The sequence below is a fragment of the Eublepharis macularius genome, chromosome 1 (assembly GCF_028583425.1).
Source record: "Eublepharis macularius isolate TG4126 chromosome 1, MPM_Emac_v1.0, whole genome shotgun sequence".
Taxonomy (NCBI): domain Eukaryota; kingdom Metazoa; phylum Chordata; class Lepidosauria; order Squamata; family Eublepharidae; genus Eublepharis; species Eublepharis macularius.
In genome coordinates this window covers 171717785-171738771 of record NC_072790.1, presented here as the reverse complement: position 1 = coordinate 171738771, position 20987 = coordinate 171717785, and the positions used below count along the sequence as shown (strand labels likewise).

At 43.0% G+C, this 20987-nt stretch overlaps 1 protein-coding gene across 1 annotated transcript in view; it reads right to left on the bottom strand.

Moving 5' to 3' along the window:
- DNAH8 (dynein axonemal heavy chain 8) overlaps positions 1–20987 on the bottom strand; it is a 406563-nt gene that overhangs the window by 196068 nt on the left and 189508 nt on the right. The window contains exons 40-48 of the mRNA XM_054978191.1: positions 16773–16951; positions 13999–14186; positions 10486–10572; positions 10236–10343; positions 8542–8676; positions 6241–6402; positions 5242–5488; positions 2270–2511; positions 2043–2183 (exon numbers count right to left, since the gene is read on the bottom strand). Of these exons, the coding sequence (XP_054834166.1) occupies positions 2043–2183; positions 2270–2511; positions 5242–5488; positions 6241–6402; positions 8542–8676; positions 10236–10343; positions 10486–10572; positions 13999–14186; positions 16773–16951 (1489 nt within the window). The remainder of the gene's footprint in view (positions 1–2042; positions 2184–2269; positions 2512–5241; positions 5489–6240; positions 6403–8541; positions 8677–10235; positions 10344–10485; positions 10573–13998; positions 14187–16772; positions 16952–20987) is intronic.

Below are 20987 nucleotides of genomic sequence, written 5' to 3'. Positions count from 1 at the left end.
TTAGCAGGATGGGGTCCCAAGAAGGTATTTCACAGAGGAGTAGAACTTGCAAAGAAAAGAGAGGATGCTCATAGCATGATCAAGCTGGCAGTGTTTGGAAGAGGGCCTCCCAGCAGTCATGAGCCTCCACGGGGACAATCAGCTAGTTATGCATGGGGGAGGCCTGCCACGGGAGACATGGGGGAGTCTGATAGATTCCCATGTCTCCTACTTGCAAGCTGCTTTTTGAAGTTCATAATATTGAAAATGCTTCTCCTGTCAAAAGACACAGAGAAATGGTAGGTGTTGCCTCATGCAAATGCCATCCACTTGGCTTGCCAGGCCCAGGAAGATAGAAAGGGGGGCCTGCTGGGCTCAGGGAGATGCAAAGTGGCTGAGAGAGATGCAAGGTGGGGGACCTCCCTAGCCTGGTGGGATGCAAAATGGTTGTAATGCATGGTGGGAGGCCAGCCCGGCTGAGAGAGGCACAAAGTGTAATAACACTTTGGCACTCTTGTAATAACACGCGCCCTGCATTTTGTGCCAGCTGTAATCTCTGGGTCAGGCTCAAGGGCTAAGGCAGTTTGGGGGCCTTTCCAGCCAAATGATATGGCAAATCAGCAGCAGTGGTCCAAGGCTTTCAGAAGCTATATTAGAGGCCTGCCTGACCAAGGAGTTCATAACAAATTAGTCATTTGAGTAACACATTCTAAATTGTTTTTTCTTTCAGGTGTAGGCATATCGTGTAGCCCAGTCGAGGTCCTCATCATGGGTAATCCCATTGTGTTCTGGACAAAAAGAAGGGCAGAAGTCAGCATCTGAGGGACCACCTGGGCCTTTTCCTTCTTGCAAGCATCCAATGGTGTGGCAAGTGTGGGATGTTTTGGGGCTAGTACATGCCCTCTTTCCATCAGGTCCTGAGAGAGGACAGTCATCCTGAGGTACTGGCAATTCCTTTGGGAGAGAGCAGTTTGGTGCAGAACAAAGTTACTGCACTTATAACTAGGGTGTTGGGGGATGTAGAAAGATTGTGAAATGTACCTGGTCAGGCAGGTTGTAGTGATGGCATTCTTTCAAAGAAGAATCTGGAGGGAAGCCATCAGACTTTTCAGTACTGAGGTGGCCAGATGGAAGGCCAATATGGAAGTATGGCTGCAGCCATTCAGCGGGGCGGTGTGTGTGCGCTTATATCCCTCTTCCCTTGATTCAAAGTGATATGTCTCACTTGAACGGGAATGATAGGGTCCAACGGTCAGGGGAGGGGTGTGATGTTTAGCTCGCTGATCTACATCAAGGCCTGTGTGACATTAAAGTCAACAGATGGGGCAAGAGGTGTTGACCTAGGCTAACTCCCTTGAGTGACAGGAATAGGGCAGGTTGCTCAGGATATGTAGGGTTAATCAGCAAACACCCTGAGGCATCATGGTGATGATGGGTGTGTCTGGAACAGGCCATCACATTCCATATGGCTGGGTGGCGCTGTCAAGGAGTGCCCCTGCTGCTGAGCATCATCTCTCAAACTTGGTAGGTGCCTTGCAGCCCATCAGGGAGGCGAATGGAGCTGGGCACCTCTCAGCACAGAATGGCTGTGCAGGATGGGATAAACATGGCCAGTAATAATTGCCAGCCGAGTTTGGAGCCAGGATGGATCTGCCTGGTGAGCGCTCCAAGCAGTTGCCTAGCACAGCCCACCCTCAAAATGGTTGGCTTATTTAAATAAGCAGTGACATAGATCAGCCATTTAAATACATTTAAATAAATAAGCAAAACTAATTGAACCCACACTAAGTTGTCTTTGTTTTTATTGTCTCATGTCATATTTGGGGGTGCTGGGGCAAAAGCACCTAATATATATTTTGCTTAATTAAATTTAAATGCAATGTTCAGTGAAATCAAAGGCTGGTGAACATAACGCAATGTTCTTCTACAAGAAAAATGTCAGTTTTAGATTAAAGGCACCTAATATTGTTCAAACAGTTTGTCAAGAAAGCAAGACTTCTGTGTTTTGTTTGTTTACACAATACCAAGTTTTATAAGGATTGAGACACCAGTAACTGATATACCTGCATAATATAGTTACATTCCAGGAGCTCCATTTTGGGGTTAAGGTTCAGTTTCATATATGTATACGCAGCTTCAAACACTTTATCATACAAGCTTAACAGCACATCAGCTTCTTGTGGAGTACGTGTCTTTAGCCAGCCCTATAAATAGGCAGAAAATTAGTAAGCATTAAAAAACCCCAATAATTGTAATTAAAATAAAAAGTAGCCCTGATTGTTATATGTACCTGTAATATTGGCCTCCAGCTTAGAGCAGAAGAACTGATATACACCATACCCATTCTAGAAACTGTAGCAGGAGAAGCATTTTCAATATTATGAACTTCAAAAAGCAGCTTGCAAGTAGGAGACATGGGAATCCGATCACCATTTGCTAAAGTGAGAGTCTTATTATCATCCAACACTGAATTCAGATTTTCAATCCAAATTGCATCTACAGGGCCATCTAGAACTAGAAAAATATTCTCACCTGGAAATAAAAAGGTAGGGCTTACACAATGACTGTAAAATTGCAAAACAAACAAATAAAAAGATGTTATCAGTGCTTCCAGTAATCCTGCAGGAGAAGGGGGAAGAAAACAGCTCTTTTCATCAAGCTTACTTTGCCAGCTGTCACATGGCCCCTCCCTCTTGGATTACACCAGCAACCAGCCATTCTGCAGTTCCACAAGAGGGAGACAGTAAAGCCCTTTCCATTTGCCTTATTAATTAGTGTTCTTTATTACCCCGGAAAGTAACACATAAAAAGTAAAAAGACAAACTAAACAGTCTAGTGAAACCAAAGTAAATCTATTTATTATGCTAGAGCTTGGTTGCACAGCAGAAGGGGAATGCTGTTTGCAGAATAAAATTCATATAAGGCTTGTCGCTTTAAAAAAGAAACTGACGTCTTTTATTGTAAAGAAGCTCAACACTTTGACAGGAAAGGCAGAAAAGGTATTCGTATCAACCCAGAAACTCTCATCCCTTGTTCCTGATGGCTTTCCTAGCCAACTCAGGACTCCTAGGAGCCTCTAAGAGCTCTGGTCATTTGTTTGAAGCACCCTGGCTTCCTGGGTTCTTTTGAGTGTGTGTACCTCTTTGGCAAGCAATATTGGACCCAGGCTGGTAAAATATATGTATTATATATACATATACATATATATGTATATATGTATATATAATATGTATATTATATATACATATATAATACATTTAATATGTATTATATATGTATTAAAGAAAAAACATAGGAGAGTGTTCAAGGCAGAAACTGCTCTTAGAAAGCATTTAGGCAAGGCAGAAAACAAATAACAAGTAACTACTGGCTATCTGACTAAGCATTCTCTGAGTTGGTTCCAAAGCTGGTTGATCTTACCACAATCCATCCATGCCAGCTTATTCTAGGAATCCTGGAGGCATAGAGAGAGTTCTCTCTCTCTCTCACTTTGCAGGTAGTTGGCAATGGCTACAGGGTGGGAAGACTGATAAACTGCCTAGAGATAAAGAGGCTTCTTGAAATCTGGAGGGGCATCAGCTTACTCGAGGAACCAATCAGGGCTCGATTTCTTAACTGGACATCACTTGTGAAACTTGTAAAAGTTTAGGGAGTAAGGGTATGGCTGAGATGTGCTGTCACCTTCTCCAAGGCTATTCTCTCAGGAGAAGAAAGCAGCCTAGGTGCAGCTAATTAACAGAGCTTGGGACTTTCCCAGCAAACAGGCCTAGCAAGAATTCTGCAGGAATTTGGTTCGAACATTACATTCTCTATGAAGTGGTACAAGGCCTGATCCTTACAGCATTCTGTCTATCTATGTTGGTATGGAAAGAGATTACAGATGGCATGTCATGTCCTTATGGCAGTTCGAGAGAGAAGCAGGAAGAGAAAAAGCTAGAAGGAAGGGACCCCTAAGACTAGCATTCTGGGTAAACAAAGGGACAGCAGCAGAGCCAAAAAAAGGGAAGGATATAGGAACTGACCTATCTAGCCCTGCTAGCAATATGGACCCTATCTGAAGCCATGGTGTGCTCTGTACAAAGTAGGGCTGACAGTCCCCTGGTGGGGGTGGGGGATTCACCTCTCTCAGCTTCTGCACTCCACTGCCACTAGAAAAGCTCCTGGAGAACAGGTCTGGGAGGCAAAAAACCTCCTGGGCCAGTGCGCACCAGGAGCACTCTCCATGGGCACAATGACTCCTGAAAGTGATGTCATTGTGCTGTGCAGGGAGTGCATGCACATTCTGCACACATGTGAGGAGTCTGAAAAAGTGGGTGCCGGGTCTCCCTCCCTCCCATTGGAAGGGTAATAGGACCTGGTAACCCTAGTACAAAGGAACATCATACAGTTCTGCACTTCCAATATATTAAGATACAATGGAGATAATAAGTAAATGAAACAACTGAACAAATTAAAAAACAAATATGCCCCCTTAATTTAAAGCTCATTTCAAAGCAATGAAATGCTTTGCGTACCAGGGTTATACAATTAATAGGCCTGCCCAGCTCAGTGGCTGGCTACACTATCAGCAATTGGCAATTTTTCAAAAGAGGAAAGAAGAAACTGCAAGGTATCTTCCACTTACCAGATTTCACTAATAACCTGTAAGTAATATTAGTTTGTCAACCCCTGCACCTTGGATTTTTTTCATTTGGAATGAAAGAAGAAAACTTTTTTTTGAAAAAGTGTCCATAAATTCAAGATAGCCCCATGTTGGGGCTCTATTTTAATGGAATTCAGGTGAATTTAGCGTTTCAAATACACAATCTGATAACTACATGGCACAAGGTTCTAACCTCTCCTTCTCTCAGACATGTTCGTTTTGTACACAAGAGCCTTTTTTATACGGTGGAGCATTCAAATATGTATCCACTTATCTATTGCCCTACATAATACAGGCCAGCAAAAGCCATATCATGGGAGTTCTTTGACAGTGTATTTAAGCTCTTAATGTCTGGATTTCACGCATGAGATCCATTGCTTTAAACCCTATTAAGATCAACAAGTCTCAAATCTGCATACCTATGCTATAGACCATATAGTATTTCTTATTTTCAAACAGCAATTCACAGTTTTGTAAAATTATAGTTACAAGTATTTCATATTCAAGGTATGTCTCTTTCAAAAGAGAGAGAAGTTAATAATCTGCAAATGGGAGATCCTTTTCAGCAGAATACAGATATGATATAATTATATCCTGATAATACAGTCTATTTGGCATACCTTTTTTAGCTTTCAGAGTTTTTCTCCACAGTGTGGAAAAGATTCCATCTGTCCAATCATTAGTTGCTGTATCCAGTTTGCCAAACATCTGAGGAGCAGTAATAGCTTTGGGGTTCATACGCATTTCTCTGTGAGGATATCCACATTCCGTCATTGCCCTCATCAGTATAGTTATAACAGCTGTTTTTCCAGATCCACTGGGTCCAAGTGTCATCAACCCATGGCGTACTTTGGATGTTTCATACAACTAAGGGAGGTTGGGGTGGGAAACAGTATTCATTTTATTTATTTAACAAAATTTATATCCCACCTTTCTGACCTCATAAGAGCCATTAAAAGATCTATCAAATTAAAACAAACATAATAAAGATCACATTCTAAAAGTTAAAATCAACAAAACCACATAATTAAAACTATTAAAATCAGAGCTAAAACATACAAAGGCATAAAAACAACTATTAAAGCATTTAAAAGAGTTAAAACATGGAGCATGAAGGAGGGATCACTGCAAGAACACCAAACAAAACAAAAAATGCTTTAATCGCTGGCACATGACAACAACAGAAGGGGACAGATAAATCTACCTGGGAAGAGAGTTCCAGAGTTCTGGTGCCTTGACCAAGAAGGCCCTTTCCCACAGTGCCACCCACCTAATCTCAAGATGCAATGGAGCCCAAAGCATGGCCTCTGAATGACTACAGTGGTCAAGTGGGTTCAATATTTCAGTATTCAATACAATACTTTCCTACATAGCCATTGGGTTTATTAGTTTTCTTATACTGGGTATTACACTATGATTGTGCATTAACGGTAACACGCACACTGCAAAGTACAGAACATTATACCTGGTTTTTTTTCCTCCAAAGACAATTACATTTCAAGGTTCTAATGTCTAAACAATAAAATTTTAGTGCTGAAGTTCACATTGTAAAACTTTACTAATGGACTTAGTTTATATTCTGTTTCTGTCTTGAAACAGTAAGATGCATTATGCAATACCTGCACAAGCTTAAGATTCCAAGGTGGGTGATTAATCAGTCCTGCCTCTTCAACCTGATTTGAAACAGCTGCTTGAAGTTCAACGTATGTATTGCTGTCCAGTACTAATCCTGGAAAGAGGTCATTGATGAGACTAAGAAATAGGGGTTCATCCTCATCTACCTAAAAAATAAAAAAAATGTTCTTTAATATGTCACAATGTGCATTATTGTTGAAATAACTAATATCCATTTATTTGCAGATATAACAACATGATATGTACACATGTACACATTGGGTTATGTAGATTGTTATGGATTATTTCTATGCAGAGTGCACTCAGTACAAGGGGTATTGTTGATCACATAATGGAGTTTTCTTTGTTTGCATTTGTCCAAAGGATGAGTCCATCTTTTTACTGATTTGATAATATCACCACCTTTCTATAGAGTCATCATGTTGACATTAGAAAAAGGGAAGTTGTCCTGTGGAAGGCTATAGCTCACAATGTGGAAGTGCATATCATGAGCCTTATTCTCGATGCTTAACAGTCAGCTTAGCATGGTCTCTATCTAGAACCAGCAGCTTATAACAAGAGGCTTTTCAGACTGCATTCTACACCAAGGAACAAAAGAAATGTTTTTGGTTGTTTTTTTTAAAGGTACCATCATTGCAACATTACTTTAAAAAAAACTTTTTTAATTGCCAAAATAATGGACTAAAAAGTAGAGGAAGCACAGAGGGAAACTCTAAAATATCAAGGGATACAGTGCTCTCTGCAGAGTTTTAGAGTTAGCCATACTATAGGCTTTTTTCCACATCAGTTTGCGAGGTGTTTTTTTTTTTTTTTTAAGGCACCAATGTGGCAACATTGCTGTTTAATTTTTTTTTTAATTCAGGAAAAAAATTGGATAGGTTGCTGTTCAACCACTCAGGGTGCAAGAAAATAAAAGGGAAGGTGAAAGGCAGGACCAGAGCCAGGTCTCATAATGAAGAAAGTATTTTGCTCCTCAAAAAAGCCATGGTTTGACTTCACTGAGGAAAAAAATTGGAGTATTGTTACCCAATGTGGATGGTCTCTGCAAGTTTTGGGAATTAGCGTGCAAGGAGAGGCAGCAAGTGGGGGTAACCGCGGGATCCTCCACCAATGTATACCAGGTCCCTCCCCATAGAGGACTCTCAAAATGACTAGGTGGGTGTTTCAAATGAAATGGTCTTTATTAAAGGGGAAGCATGCAATCAAACAAGAACATGCACCACACACATACAGTGTTCCTAGGAAAAGCAGTGAGAAGGTTGAATAGAGTTTCAGGCTATAGTTACCATCCAGAAGAGCTGAGTTGTCTGTGGAGAAAGGCAGCTTGAGCGACTAGCCCTTCAGCAGGAAGGCTCAGATGGGATCTGAGGGTGGAAGCAAGTGGATCCAAGGAAATGCGCGCACACTTAACAGGGCTAGGAGAGTCCAATTATATGGTGGAACATACCCAGGGGCAGGATGGCATCTTCTGCTCAAGAACAAGAGCCAAATGTTTGTCTCCAGAGCAAGACAAAGAAATGGAGAAACTTTGATTAAGTTCTCCTGGGTGGAATTATAGTTATCAGTGATGACTGACAACCTGTGATGGGTGGATGGGAGTGGCTATCAGAGCCCTGATTAGCCTTGAATAGGGAAGAGGAGGGAGGGAGATCGGAAGGATGTGCTATGACTGAACCTATGACACTTCCTATCCATAATTGCTTCCCAAGTTGTAGGCTATGGAGGACTGCTATCAGTATGTGTGCAGGGAGGAACAACACAGAAAAGCCAGGGAAATATTGATTCTGCAGCAGATGCAGCCTTTCTGTGAATAATAGTAAAGAGTCCAGTAGCACCTTTAAGACTAACCAACTTTACTGTAGCATAAGCTTTTGAGAACCACAGTTCTCTTTGTCAGATGCAGTATAGAATGTAAAAAAATCTGGGAAATAGTTTGGAGACTGAATAGTTGTATTTTGGCCATGCAAGCAGAACTCTGGAGAGAAACTGATGTAGTATGGGGCCAGAACCAGTGAAAAAGCCCCATGCGGAAAAGACCCTCTTTCATCAGATTAGATGTTGGGGGGCCAGATGTCTTTGAACATGATCTTAAGGCTTCATTTTGTAAGCATCCTCTGTGAAAGCAGGTATACAGGTATAAAATTGTGTGTGTCAGGTTCTACCCTTCCTCTTTAGGGAGTGAGAAGGAAAAATGGAAAAAGAAGGAAGCATTTCACTAAAAAGATGAAAGCCAGCAGCTGATCAAAAGTCTCTAACTCCATAAGGACACACAAATTGATTCTTACAAGTTTAGACAGATTCATATCTCGCAGCCCTCTCATGACTGTACTCAATTCACTGTCATCTGGTCTGGCCCTCTTCTGAGCTCCAAGAGTTCTCAACACTGAAAGAATATTTCTCAAACCAAAGTCATAATGAACCTAAAAATAAAAACCAATACATTTGTTTATCATTACTGGGAGAATTCTAAATGCATTATTTCCATAATGACAGGCTCAGAAACATATGATGAACCACAATATTCATACTTTGCAAAACACAGAATCTTAGGAAAATTGAGAGTATTCAAAACTATTAAATATATCAATGAATTACTGTACTTTCTATTTTAAAATGCTAATTCAGCTATTTTCTCATATATAAACATTACAAATCAACTCATCCAAATTAATTGGATTTGATTTGCTCCATCATATGAGGAATACCCGGCATGGTATAAATATGAGAATCAGAAAAGATGAGTGCTGAAGACACACTGTCATGCTACACTTAACTGCATCAAGAAATAAACTGACACTACAGAAAAACAGAAACTGAACAAACATCTGTTTTCATAGAAAACAGATTAGCACATAATAATAAAAGTAGGCAACACAATTGGCAAAAAAACACCTGGGTTATATACAAATGAAAGTAATTTATCAATAGAGAATAATTTATCAATAAAGAATAATAATAAGAAACCAGTAAACATGTTAATAGGCTTACTATCCAAACTATGGTATGATTTCCAGAGTTTGGTACCTCTTTCTTAAATTCAGAGCTGATATTCAGGGGGATAGATGGAGAAAAGAAACCACTTCCTTCTCAATAAATACAGTTTTGGCACTATCTATAGCTATTGAACATGCAGCCCGGAATTACGGAGTTGATGAAAAGCCAGAGTCGCTCATTGTTTATCAAGTACTTTCAAATGTCACAAATAGTATGTTAAAAATTTAGCCAAAGACAAAGCACAAAACCTGATCTCTATAACATCTAGAAATAACAACAAACTTCAAACTGCAGGAGCAATTAATGTGCACCCCCACCCCCAATTCAAAAAAATCTTCCAAGTCCTTAGAACTTGGGCTAAACTTCCACCAGTGAAGAGCTCACCTTCACCAACATCCAACTCTAGTTCCTGGCACAGAAAATTATAATTCCCATTATCCCTAATATGAAGATTGTCATTGCAAGAATAATGGGCTCCAAAGGGGACTTTCTAGTGTTTGGTAAGTCTTTCTATATTGGTATCCCTTCTTTACCTTTGCAAACTTTTTGTTGTTTTGAAAAAGAAATTACATGTTTGAATGGTGTTTTGTTTATTGTGTTTGTTGAGTATTCACACATACAAAAATAGCCCTTGAACTTTTTCAAGCCTTTAAAAGAAATGCTCATAAGAAGCAGTTATGGTGGGTGGGATAAGCCCAGGGGAGGTGGGGTTGCCCATCAGTAATGTGGTGGTACCATGATGCAAACTCACAAGGGTCTAAAATCTGGGGGTTGTCAGATATCACAGATATCAGTTTTGAGTAAACAAAAGAACTGTGGGAAGATCAAATACACTCAGCAAGCAAGCCTTTTTATACAAATAGCCCGGAAGGGATACCCTCAGAGTTCCTATAAAAGTCGTGGCTTATTTACTGATCTGAGCCATTCTGTTGTCACTGCTCCAGCAGTCCATTGCTACAAAGATGAAACAGAGCTATAATATTACCTGCTTAGTAAGCTGCTCTTCACAAAGTTTATAAAGAACAAAGAATTTCTGAGCCAATATAACATTTTCAATAAAGCCACAGCTTGCAAGTTTCACTCTCATGATTATCTGAAATGGAATAGTACAGTATTAAGAATCTCATTAACATTTTAAGAAGTGGAAGTTTTTAAAAAAGCAAACAGCATGAGTTTTATGTTGTGTAATAATTCCAAACTTAATGAATTTCCCACAACATAATGATAAACTGTACCTGTCTATCTGGTACCATCATAGCAACAGTTCTAAATTGAATTTTCAGGTTTTCTGGCAGTTCCTGGCGCCCAGCATAGCCAGGATTCTACAAATAAAAGATTTACAAAAAAATTATTCAAAGTATGTGGAATAACTTGCATGTTTTAGTACAGTAAATTATTATGAATTATGAAGTTCATTTAATCCTTTAATCCAATGGTACATATCTGCCAAAATATCTGGAACAGCAGTTCAGGCAAAGATGGTGGGTTCATCCCACTCTGCCCGTATTAACTGTTGAGTCTACTTTTAGTGGACTGAAGTCATGGGTAGTCTTAGTGATTCTGGAGCCCTGGGCAACAGTACATGATGGGCCCCCAGAATCATTGCAACCTCCCCCCCACCCCCAGGGTTTCCTGCCAGCTCTCCATCAGAGTGTCACACTTTGGGAAATGGGTGAGAGACATTGCCTGAAGCTGACAGCCTGAGCCTGGATAGGGCAGATGCAAGTGGCTGTTGCTGCAAGTGGGCAGCCTGAGCCCCAGACAGGATGGGCATGAGTGGTAGGGTCTGTGGCCATGTGTGGTCATCCCTATTTATAGTCCTGCTGCTTTTCAGTAAAACTAATAAAACTGTTGCCCCAATCCAAGAATCATATGCTGTTCAGCACAGGCAAACCTGCACAAGCTCTCACTTTGAATGGATAAGCTGACCAACACAACTGCCTATGTTTCTGGAAACACTGGGAGTGAACTAGCCATGCACATTGTGTTTTTACAAAATGTTTGTCTGAGCTTTAAAAATAAGTCATTGGCCTGAACAAGCAAAATTCTACTAATTGTGATTATAAGTAACCAACCTCAGGAACTCATGCTTTGTTCCTGCAGCCCCTTTCCCTCCTATAGAGCAAATTCCTTTTACTTTGCTTAACCATGGTTAATCAGTTATTAGTAATCACAGTTATAGTTAACCAGGTTTCTGTTTAACTAGGCTGTTAAAATATAGGGTGAGCTGAGTTTCAACTACTAGATTTAAGGGATTCTGGTTAATGCTAACTGCCGTTATCATTGGTCTTACTTAACCTTGGTTAAGGAGGGAGGGAGAATGTGTTCCATGAAGGGGAGGGAATGTGAATTAACAGGGATTCTCTGTTACATCTGCACTGGACTACTTATTCCATCTGGACAGCAGCCCAACATTATATAGTGAATATTCTAAAGCAAAGTGCACAGTATAAAAAAAGAAAGCTCTTTTGCTACTGATTTTAAGAAAAAGTCTTACTACAAGAATGGCCATTATCTTCACAAAACAGTCAAGATACTGCCTTGGCTTATTCTGTTTCTTGGTTTAGTTCAGGATTTGGACCTGATAGAAGCCTATATAGTCATGATGACTCTGCAGTAGACATGGCATGTCCTGGGAAAAAGCCACAGACCATTGGTCTGAGGTCTGCCACGTTTCACGGACCACGGACCATTCATGGACCCACCCCGGTTCGCAGACTGGTTTGTCGGTCCGTGATCTGTCACTTTCAGGGGCCCTACCACCACCCCTTTCACACTAAAAGATGCCAAACTCACAGCGTGTCTTCAGCAGGCTCTTCTCCAGCCACTCTCCAAGTTTGGCCAAGATTGCATTTCAGAGATCCGAGTTACAGACCCCCAAAGTGGCTGCCCCAAGGAAACTTCCAGTACATAGAATAGGAGCTGCAAATGCCAATTGACTTGCAGCAATTGGCAGAGCCCTAGGCTAGCCCAACACCCCACAATCAAATACGAATTGAAAGGGGGGGGGATGAGACAGAAGAGTGAGCCCTCAAGGAGACCAATAAGCTTGCACCCAGAGCCTGACTGCAGCTCTGAGAGAGGGTTGGGGCACAGCCCTAGGCTATCCCACCACCCCACAAGCAAATAAGAATTGAAAGGGAAAAAAGGAGAAACAAGAATGAGCCTTCAGCAGAGGAAACCCAATAAGCTTGCACCCAGAGCCTGACTACAACTCTGAGACTGGGCTGCGGCACAGCCCTAGGCTAGCCCACCACCCCACAAGTAAGTAAGAATTGAAAAGAAAAAAAAGAGAAACAAGAATGAGCCCTCAGCTGAGGAAACCCAATAAGCTTTCTCCCAGCCAGAGCCTTGCTGTAAAACAAGCCCCAAGCCTCCCTCTGGTGCAATCAAAAAAAAAACACCTGCAGCAAGCACTTCCTCTGAGTTGGTAACCAGCTGGAAAGTGAAACTGTGGCTCTGTGCTGTGTCTTATATACTAAACGCTCACATAGAGAATAATGGGAGCTCTCTAGTTGGCAGCCAGAGCTGCCTATCAAGGTTATCAGGGGCAGCAGAAGGTCTGCAGGCAGCTCCTATGTTGCCTAGGGAATTGATTGCTCAGCTCTGGGATGTCTAGTTTCATGGACCAACGGATGACGGACCAGCCAAACTTCGTTACATCCATGAAAGGCGTGTCCCACAACCCACCGGCTCATGAACGCTGAACCAGCCCAGTCTGTGTAAAAGTTTAGTCTGTTTTTCAGTCCGTGCCCACCTCTACTCTGCAGTTTCAGAGCGAGGATTGGACTATGCAGATGCAATGAGATAATAGTTTCAAGGTCTTGCACATACATTGCATCATTCTAGCAAAGGATCTTGGGTGGGAATATATGCATTGTCCTTGATTGGCTAATTAGGGTCAGGCTAGTTGCAACATTTTTTAATGAAACCAGGGTCCTCTTTCTAGCTTGCACCACTATTCCCTCCTTGATTTTGTGTGCTACCTGCTTTGGGGCTCTGGATCTGCCCACCAGGATTGGTGCAGCCCGGGATCTTTGTCTCTGGGCCTTGATCCTTTGGAACTCATAGGACTATTTTACTTTAGCCTGAAAGGTAACATTTGACTAGGAGACTGAAAGTCTGTTTAAGTGTGCTTGTAGCTAGCTTTTGTTGTTTTCTTCTCTGCTTGCACACTTCTATGTTTGTACCCTTTTGCACTTCTGTTCTATAAACTTGTTTGATAATATCCTTGTGTGTGTGTTTGGGACTTTGAAAGCTTCAATCTTAATGTAGTACTTTGGCTCATTTGAAAACAGCTACCAAAATAATTGTTTTGGAATTCAGTCTGTAGGTGTCCTACCTTGAAGGGCTAACTTCTTGTTTAATACCTGGGAGGGCTTAGAGACTTGTCTCTCATCCTCATAGCAGAGGGTTAGTCAAGAGAGGCAGGTGGCAGTGAACAGTTACCCTGGAAGTGACAACCCTCTCCCAGTTTTGAGTGTTTGGCTCTTGAATTGGCTAATCTACTCTTAAACATTTTTAGGACAGAAAGAAGAGGCACACATCTACCAAAATATTTGGATTTTGATTTGGAAAACATATTATTAGTTATTACTGATGAAATGTTAATAAATATAAATTTAATGTTTTCAAATATATTGCTATGGTAGACATAGTAATTAACCATAAGTATACCTTGTAAGACATATAATTGATTGTCTCTCATCAAGAATAAAACATTTATAACCTTATCTAAATAAATTTACCATTGTCAGAAAAATTCCAAATTCCGGGTTTAAATCTACAACATCTCCATCGGAAAATATGAACTGCTTCTTCCTTTCTTTCCTTGCTGTCAAAATTATATAAATTTGCTGAGCTGCTACTGACAACACTGGTAACTCAATTCTGTTAAATTCATCAAAACATCCCCAGGAACCAGACTGTGCAAGACCTAAAACATGAAAAGGATTTTTCCCTTGATTAGATTCTTTCTTTTTCACTCTTCTATAATACTTGGACAACATCTTTATTTCCAGGAAAAGATTCCAGGAAAAGAACCCATAAATAGGCTGTTTCTAGCTTGGAGGAAAATGGTAACAAATCATCATTTAGCATACTCCTGGTGTCCATAGTTAGCATATGCATAACTGGGCGGTTGTGTCATTCTCAAGCTCTTATAAGACATATTACTGACCTATTCCCAAAACAGCAGCACCCCAAGCTACAAACCTGCTCCCTTAAACAAACAAGCAAGCAAGCAAGCAAGCAAACCAAACCAAACCAAACCAAACCAAACCAAACCTCCAACTCCTGGTTTGGACTGAAGAGCCTTGCTAAGTAAGTTGCTGCTTTAGAAAGTCCCTCCCCCCTCTGTACCTATATAATGTACTGTACTATAATATTCTCTCTCTCTTATCATATACAGACAAGCACCAATGCTATGACCCTTTTAACAATGAACTACCCAGCAGTTCTGATAATAACCAAGCCATTACATTTCTAATTACAAAAACAAATATTATTTATATACCATTAAAATTTGGTGAAGTGCAGCATCACTTCCAATGTATTTTCATATCATGTTGCGCTCATCTGCATTTTATGTATAATGCTATAAATTATTATCATATTTCTCACCTCACCCTGCCCTTAATATTTTTCTTCTTTTTATCTTATTGGTTTCTCTCTTATTAGATACAGACATCAGTTTTAAATGCAAGTTTCATTCAGTTTATATTTCAAGTTATGCACATGATAATTATTGTAAAGGAAAAAGCACATACAATTTCGGAAGCAGAGAATTATGAAAAGTCTGGTATTTTGGGGGCTTATAATGCCTTCTTCGTATCTATTCTATTTACACATACCACATTCATACTCATACTCCTTTTAAACACACACATCTGCACACTTAGCTGACTGTAATAATATGCCACTTCTCTGTGTCCCCTCTCACTAACTAGACATTGTCTTCTGTTCCTTGGCTCCTTATGCTGGCAGCTAACAGAGAAGACGTGCATGCATGCCCCCATGACACCAAAATTACTAAGCCAATAGGAGGACTAATTTTTCTGACCACCAAGCTCCTATGAAATCCCAGCTAATCAGAAAATGGATAAAGAGGTTTTGAAGACTGCTGTCTGAATTTATCTCCTTTTCTTGTCCCCCCCTTTTTTTTTACTATGCTGTAGCATAGGGGTTAATTGGTTTGAACCCCATTCCTGATATGAGCTTTGAGGGTAGCCTTGGGTAAGCCACTCCAGTAAGCCCAATTGTTAGCAGTCCAACCTGCCTTCATGTTAATAGGAAGCTTATAATATGGCAATATCATAAGCCCCTCTGCTCATGTGTTTTAAACATAGGAACAATACATACCTATACATACATACATACCTATGTATTCGACAATACATAGGAACACTGTCTGGCAAAGCAGGAAATGACTGTCAATTCCCGTCCAGGAGCTGGAAAGTTACTGACGTGTGAGTCATGAGGCAAGATTAGCTTTCAGCCCCACACCCCTGGTGATCCTAGAACAATAGGGTCTTCCAGGAGTTCCTGAATTAATCAGCTCCACACCCTGCCAATCAGGGATCTGATAGCTGCTCCCATCCAGTCACCACAGGTCATCAATTATCACTGATAACTTTAGTTTCACCCTGGAAAGCTTAATCAAAGCTTCCCCAGTTCTTTGCCTCACTCTGGAGACAGCCATTAAGTTGTTGTTTTGGGGCAAAAGATGCAATCCTGCCACAGGGTACGTTCCCCAGAATAATTGGGCTACCCTTCCACTATAGTCATGTGTGTTCTGGACCTAGCCATGCACTCTCAGACTACATGTCTGAGTCCTTCTCTGTCTTCTTGCCATGAAGCACTGGATCTTTAAGCTTCACCCCTTATGGTCTGGTAACTATACCTCCCAAACCCTAAAACTGTATCCAACAGCCTCTCTACTTTTTCTGTATGTGTGTGGTATATGTTCTTGAATGATTGCTTTTGATATCCCTTTAATAAAAACCACTTTTGTTATACACTCGCTTTGTCATTTTGAGAGACCTCTGAGGGAAGAGACCTGGTATAAATTGGCAGAGATCCCCATTACCCCCTCTCACTAGCTCGTTTCCTTGCACACTAATTCCCCTTACTTGCAAGGAGTCCTCCAATTTGGGTAACACCAGCTCCCCAGCTGTATTGTGGGGATAATAATAACACTGACTTTGTTCACTGCTCTGAGTGGAGCACTAATTTGTCTAGAAGAGCAGTATATAAGCACAGTAGTGATGATGATGATGATATGCAACAAAAAGGAAATTTTCAACAGTTTGACTTGTTCTGTGCTTTAATATGATGCCTCAATCATATTACTAGAACCAAGGTAGATGTTTGGTAATTTGTCTAAGTGCTTGTTCTGACTTTGCTGTTATGATATAAGTCATAACCATAGGTACTCCTGTACATTTCTTGTGATATGCTATATTGGACACTATTCATTTCACTGTTCATTTTTTTAAAATGTGCACAATAAGCCAAGTCTTACCTTTAAAAATCCGGCCCAATCCTCTGAAATCCATTTGATCTGAGCAATTAAATACGACTACATATTTTCCCAATGCTTTCCCCATGTCTTTTGTGGTTTCTGTTTTACCAGTTCCAGCAGGTCCTGCTGGAGCTCCTCCCATGTTCATTCCCAGAGCCTGAGCCAAGGTAATATAGCACCTGTAAATGTAAATTCAGGTAATTACAATAAAAAAAATTGTCCGGGGCCATCAAAGCCTGCCCCGGACATGGCGACAATGCTCTCCTGCCAGTGCCTGGAGGATGCGGGGTCAGGCGTAGCCAGCCTGGACACAGCCTCCCCCCCCACAGCAGTGCCCCTCTTACCAACTGGGGTGGCACAGGGCACGCTGTTGGAGGGCAGGAGGATGCAGTCGATGGAGCAGGGCCACCAGCTGGGTGGCCAGGCAGTGGCAAGCCACAACCCAGCTGGGAGGTGCAGCAGTAGCCACCACTGATGCTGCAGCCTCCATGGAAGCCCTGGAACCACCCAGGCAGCATGGGAGGGGTGGGCCAGATGATGCGGGACAGGCACAGTGAGATGCTGAGTGAGCTCACCAGCAGGGGAGGCAGGACTAGTCCAGCCCCAATGCGGGGAGGAGGGGGCACTCCACTGAAGGACAAGGAGGGAAAAAAAGATGCAGATGATGGGAGCACCGGGCAGCAGGGCAGCCTGAAGGCAGAATGGCTGCCTCATGGAGGGGAGGGCTGCAATGGTGCAATAAAGGGAGGGATCCCAGTGAGGCCAGGGAGGAAAAAGCTGGAAGAAGCTGACAGGAGCAAAGGAAGTGCACGACCCCGTGGGCTGGAGGAGGAACCAAGTGGTGCAACTCCCTCCCCTGCCCTATCTGAGGCTTAGGGATATCTTCCCCCAGCACCCAGTAAGATGGCTGAAGGCAGCAATGGCGCAGTGGGCAGGGTAGCATCTCACAAACTGGTGAAGAATGCAGGCACTGAGCAGCCTGTGAGCTGCCCCTGATGCGTATTCCTGGCCCTGCAGGGTGGAGTGGAGGACGTTCCCTCCTGTGACCACCAGTGTTCCAAGCCTTGGGTAGAGCCGCAGCCGGGCCTGAACTGCCTACCGACCCCACCATGGAACTTACCCAGTTCGGCCAGTGGATGGCCGAACACCAAGGTCAATTGCTTGAGGAGGTGACACAGCAGCAGTGGGAGGCCTAAGGCACCCTTGTCCAACAGAAGCATGATGGCCAGGGATTCGGTTTCGTTTTCCCGGCCATGTCGGACGCTCCTCTCCGCAGGTCTGGGAGGAAGCGTCCAAGCAGCCTGACCGGGTGGTTGACCTACGAGGGTTAACCCCCAGGACTCCCAGTCAGGGGGTCAGGGTCCGGAGCACTGCGGGAAGAGCCCCCTGAAGTCGATGCAGGGGGTAAATTGCCTGTTTGCTCCTATGGAGGCCGGCAGACTTGCGCAGCACATCGCATGCTGCCGGGCCATGGAGAACGGGAACAAGCAGATTTAAGGTGAAAACCTGTAAGTAAGCGAATCCCTTCTGTTATTTCAAGCATATGCGAAGGATTGGTGCAAGTTGAAGCTAAGAAGGTCTGGATATCTTCCCCTTCACTGAGTTTCGGAACTTAGTTGGCGGACTCCCCCCCCCCCCCCCCGCCTACGATGGTGACGAAAAAGCCTTGCTGTGAGCAAATCGGTTTTGGCGACATTACAGGGGAAGGGAGAAACTCTTGAAGAGGTGGTTAAATGGTCGGTCGTTGAAGCTATGAAGCCCTTTGTTGATAAGCTAAATGAAATCGGACAAAGGGTCGGCTCAGTTGAGAACGAAGTGAAAACCATTAAAGATGCAGCGTTCGGGGCAGAGCAATTTGCTTGGGAAAATGCTGTACTCATGAAAGCAACAAACAAAGAAGCAAAGCTTTTGGAGAATCAACTGATAGGACTACAAGTGGATCGTGCTCAGATGGTATTGCGTCTTCAGAATGTGAAGGAGGAGGAAAGTGAAAATTTAAAGGATTTGGTGTCGGAACTTTTGGCGTCATTCGCAAAGGCAACTAAAGAAGAGTTAAAAAGCGATATTCTGGAAGTCCATCGGACATCTTCAAAATATGCAATGAAGCACCAGCTGCCTCGCAAGATTATTATTGATTTTTCATCTAAGAAGTCTCGGGACACCATTTTATACAATTCGACCAACGTGGACTTGGACTTTCTGGGCAACAAGGTTAAAATATTGAAGGACGTTCCATTTTTAGCTCGAAAAAGAAGATTCAAATACAAAAGGTTTGCAGCTCTTCTGAGGAAGCGTGAAATAAAATATAAACGGTTATTTCCGGAAGGCATCTGGTTCAGATATAAAGACCAAGCCTACAAGATAATATCGGAAGCACAACTGAGGGACTTTGTGTTTAATCATCAATAGTTTGAGCAAGAAAAAGATTCAGAATCTGAAGGGAGGAGGGGGGAGGAGGGAGTGAGCACAGCTATTGTAGCTGTTCAGAGAGAACTGAGACCGAGACGCAGGGGTGGGGGGAAGAAGACCTGATTCTGACTGACTGTAGTTTGTATTTTATAAGATCTACCAATCTAATAGCATATTAGAAAGTTTAACTTTAATAATGGTATTATGAAGGGAATCCAATACTTGTAGATGTAGTGTGTGTTTTTATATGTTGTCTTTCCCCTCTCCCCCTGTTCCCTTCTAAAAAAAAAAGAAGAAGAAGAAGCATGATGGCCAGGTCACTCTACTATGGGATCTCTGGCAAGTAGTGGATGGCTTTTGAGGTGGAGGCATCAGGGTGGGCAACCTGTGGGTTGGTGCCCCAATGAGCTTTTGGACCCCACCATTTCAATTGATCAAGCTAGGACCAAAGATGATGTCACTGCATACCCTGATGCCTTTGAGAGAACTGCTGAGGCAGCACAATGGCTGCGACATCAATGGGTGTTCATAGTGGGCGCCATATCTGACAGGGAAAGCCCAAGCCATGCAAGGCCGAGAGAAGTGAGATCAGCTCCACGCAGGACGGACTGAAGGGCAGCTGTGCCTGCTAAAAGCCCCACCCACCGAACCTGTACCCAAACCCTGGGACCCTGGTACCACTGCCGACCTGCGTGGGCCCCCGAGCCCCGGTGCCCAGTCTCCCAGGACCCATGGCTGTGAAGACATTGGGCCCATCCAGAGAGACAGAAGACTGTGGTCCCTATTTCACATGCATGAAGTGGGTCATTGGAAAAAGGAGTGTTTATTAATGGAGTGTGACTTGGGCTGAGATGCCTCAATGCAAGTCTCTACTAGAGACTTTTCATCTAATCCCCTCTGATGCTTGTGGTGGTGACCATGGCAGGGTGAAAACTGACTGACCTCCTCAACAGCAAGAGCTCTATTTTCATGGTGCAGGCACACTTCCTGCCAACAGACCATCTGGTGGTCCATTGTGCCACGATGGCCTGCTACCATCAGCGTGTGAAAGAATGCCGCATGATAACAGGTGCCTGTGACCTACAACGGATAGACCTGGGAGATGGATCTCGCCCAGGTGTGGGCTCTGCCTTATCCTCTACTCCTAGGAAGAGATGCCCCCCCACTTCCACCTGGCCCTGTGGGCATTGACAGCACCTCCAGATAGACAGCCAGAGAGGACCCTGTTGAGAGGAGGAGTCAGCTGAGGAGTGCTCCGGAGGTCAGGACGACCAACATGATAATGGACGCCTACAAGCTGGCTGGCAGGAGGATCCCTGTTTTGCTGCTGAGCAAGCTCAGAACATCTCCCTGGAGGATCTATGCAAGCTAACGGTGGTGAGTGAAGGCATGGTCCAAGATGCACAGCTAGCAGGTCAGTTACCTCAGATCATCCAGAAGAGGGGTCATGAGGGAAATGCAACAATTGTTTGTGCCTGAAAACTACCACCAGGAAGTGCTGATGGCTGCCTGAGGCCACCCCTGAGCTGGACATCAAGGGGCCCTGGATACCACAACCCGGGTTGTGGCCCACTTCTTCTGTCCGGCCCTGAGTAAAGATGTGAAGCAATACTGTCAGTCCTGCCCCCTCTGCCAGCACATCTTCACCCAGAGTTCTCTTGGATCTGTTACCAGTAGTCCAAGAACCCTTTGAGAGGGCTGCCATGGACTTTATGGGGCCACTGCCCCAAACCCCAAGGGGGGCACGGTATGTCCTGGTACTAATGGATTATGTTACCCGCTACCCAGAGGCCATTCCCATGTGGG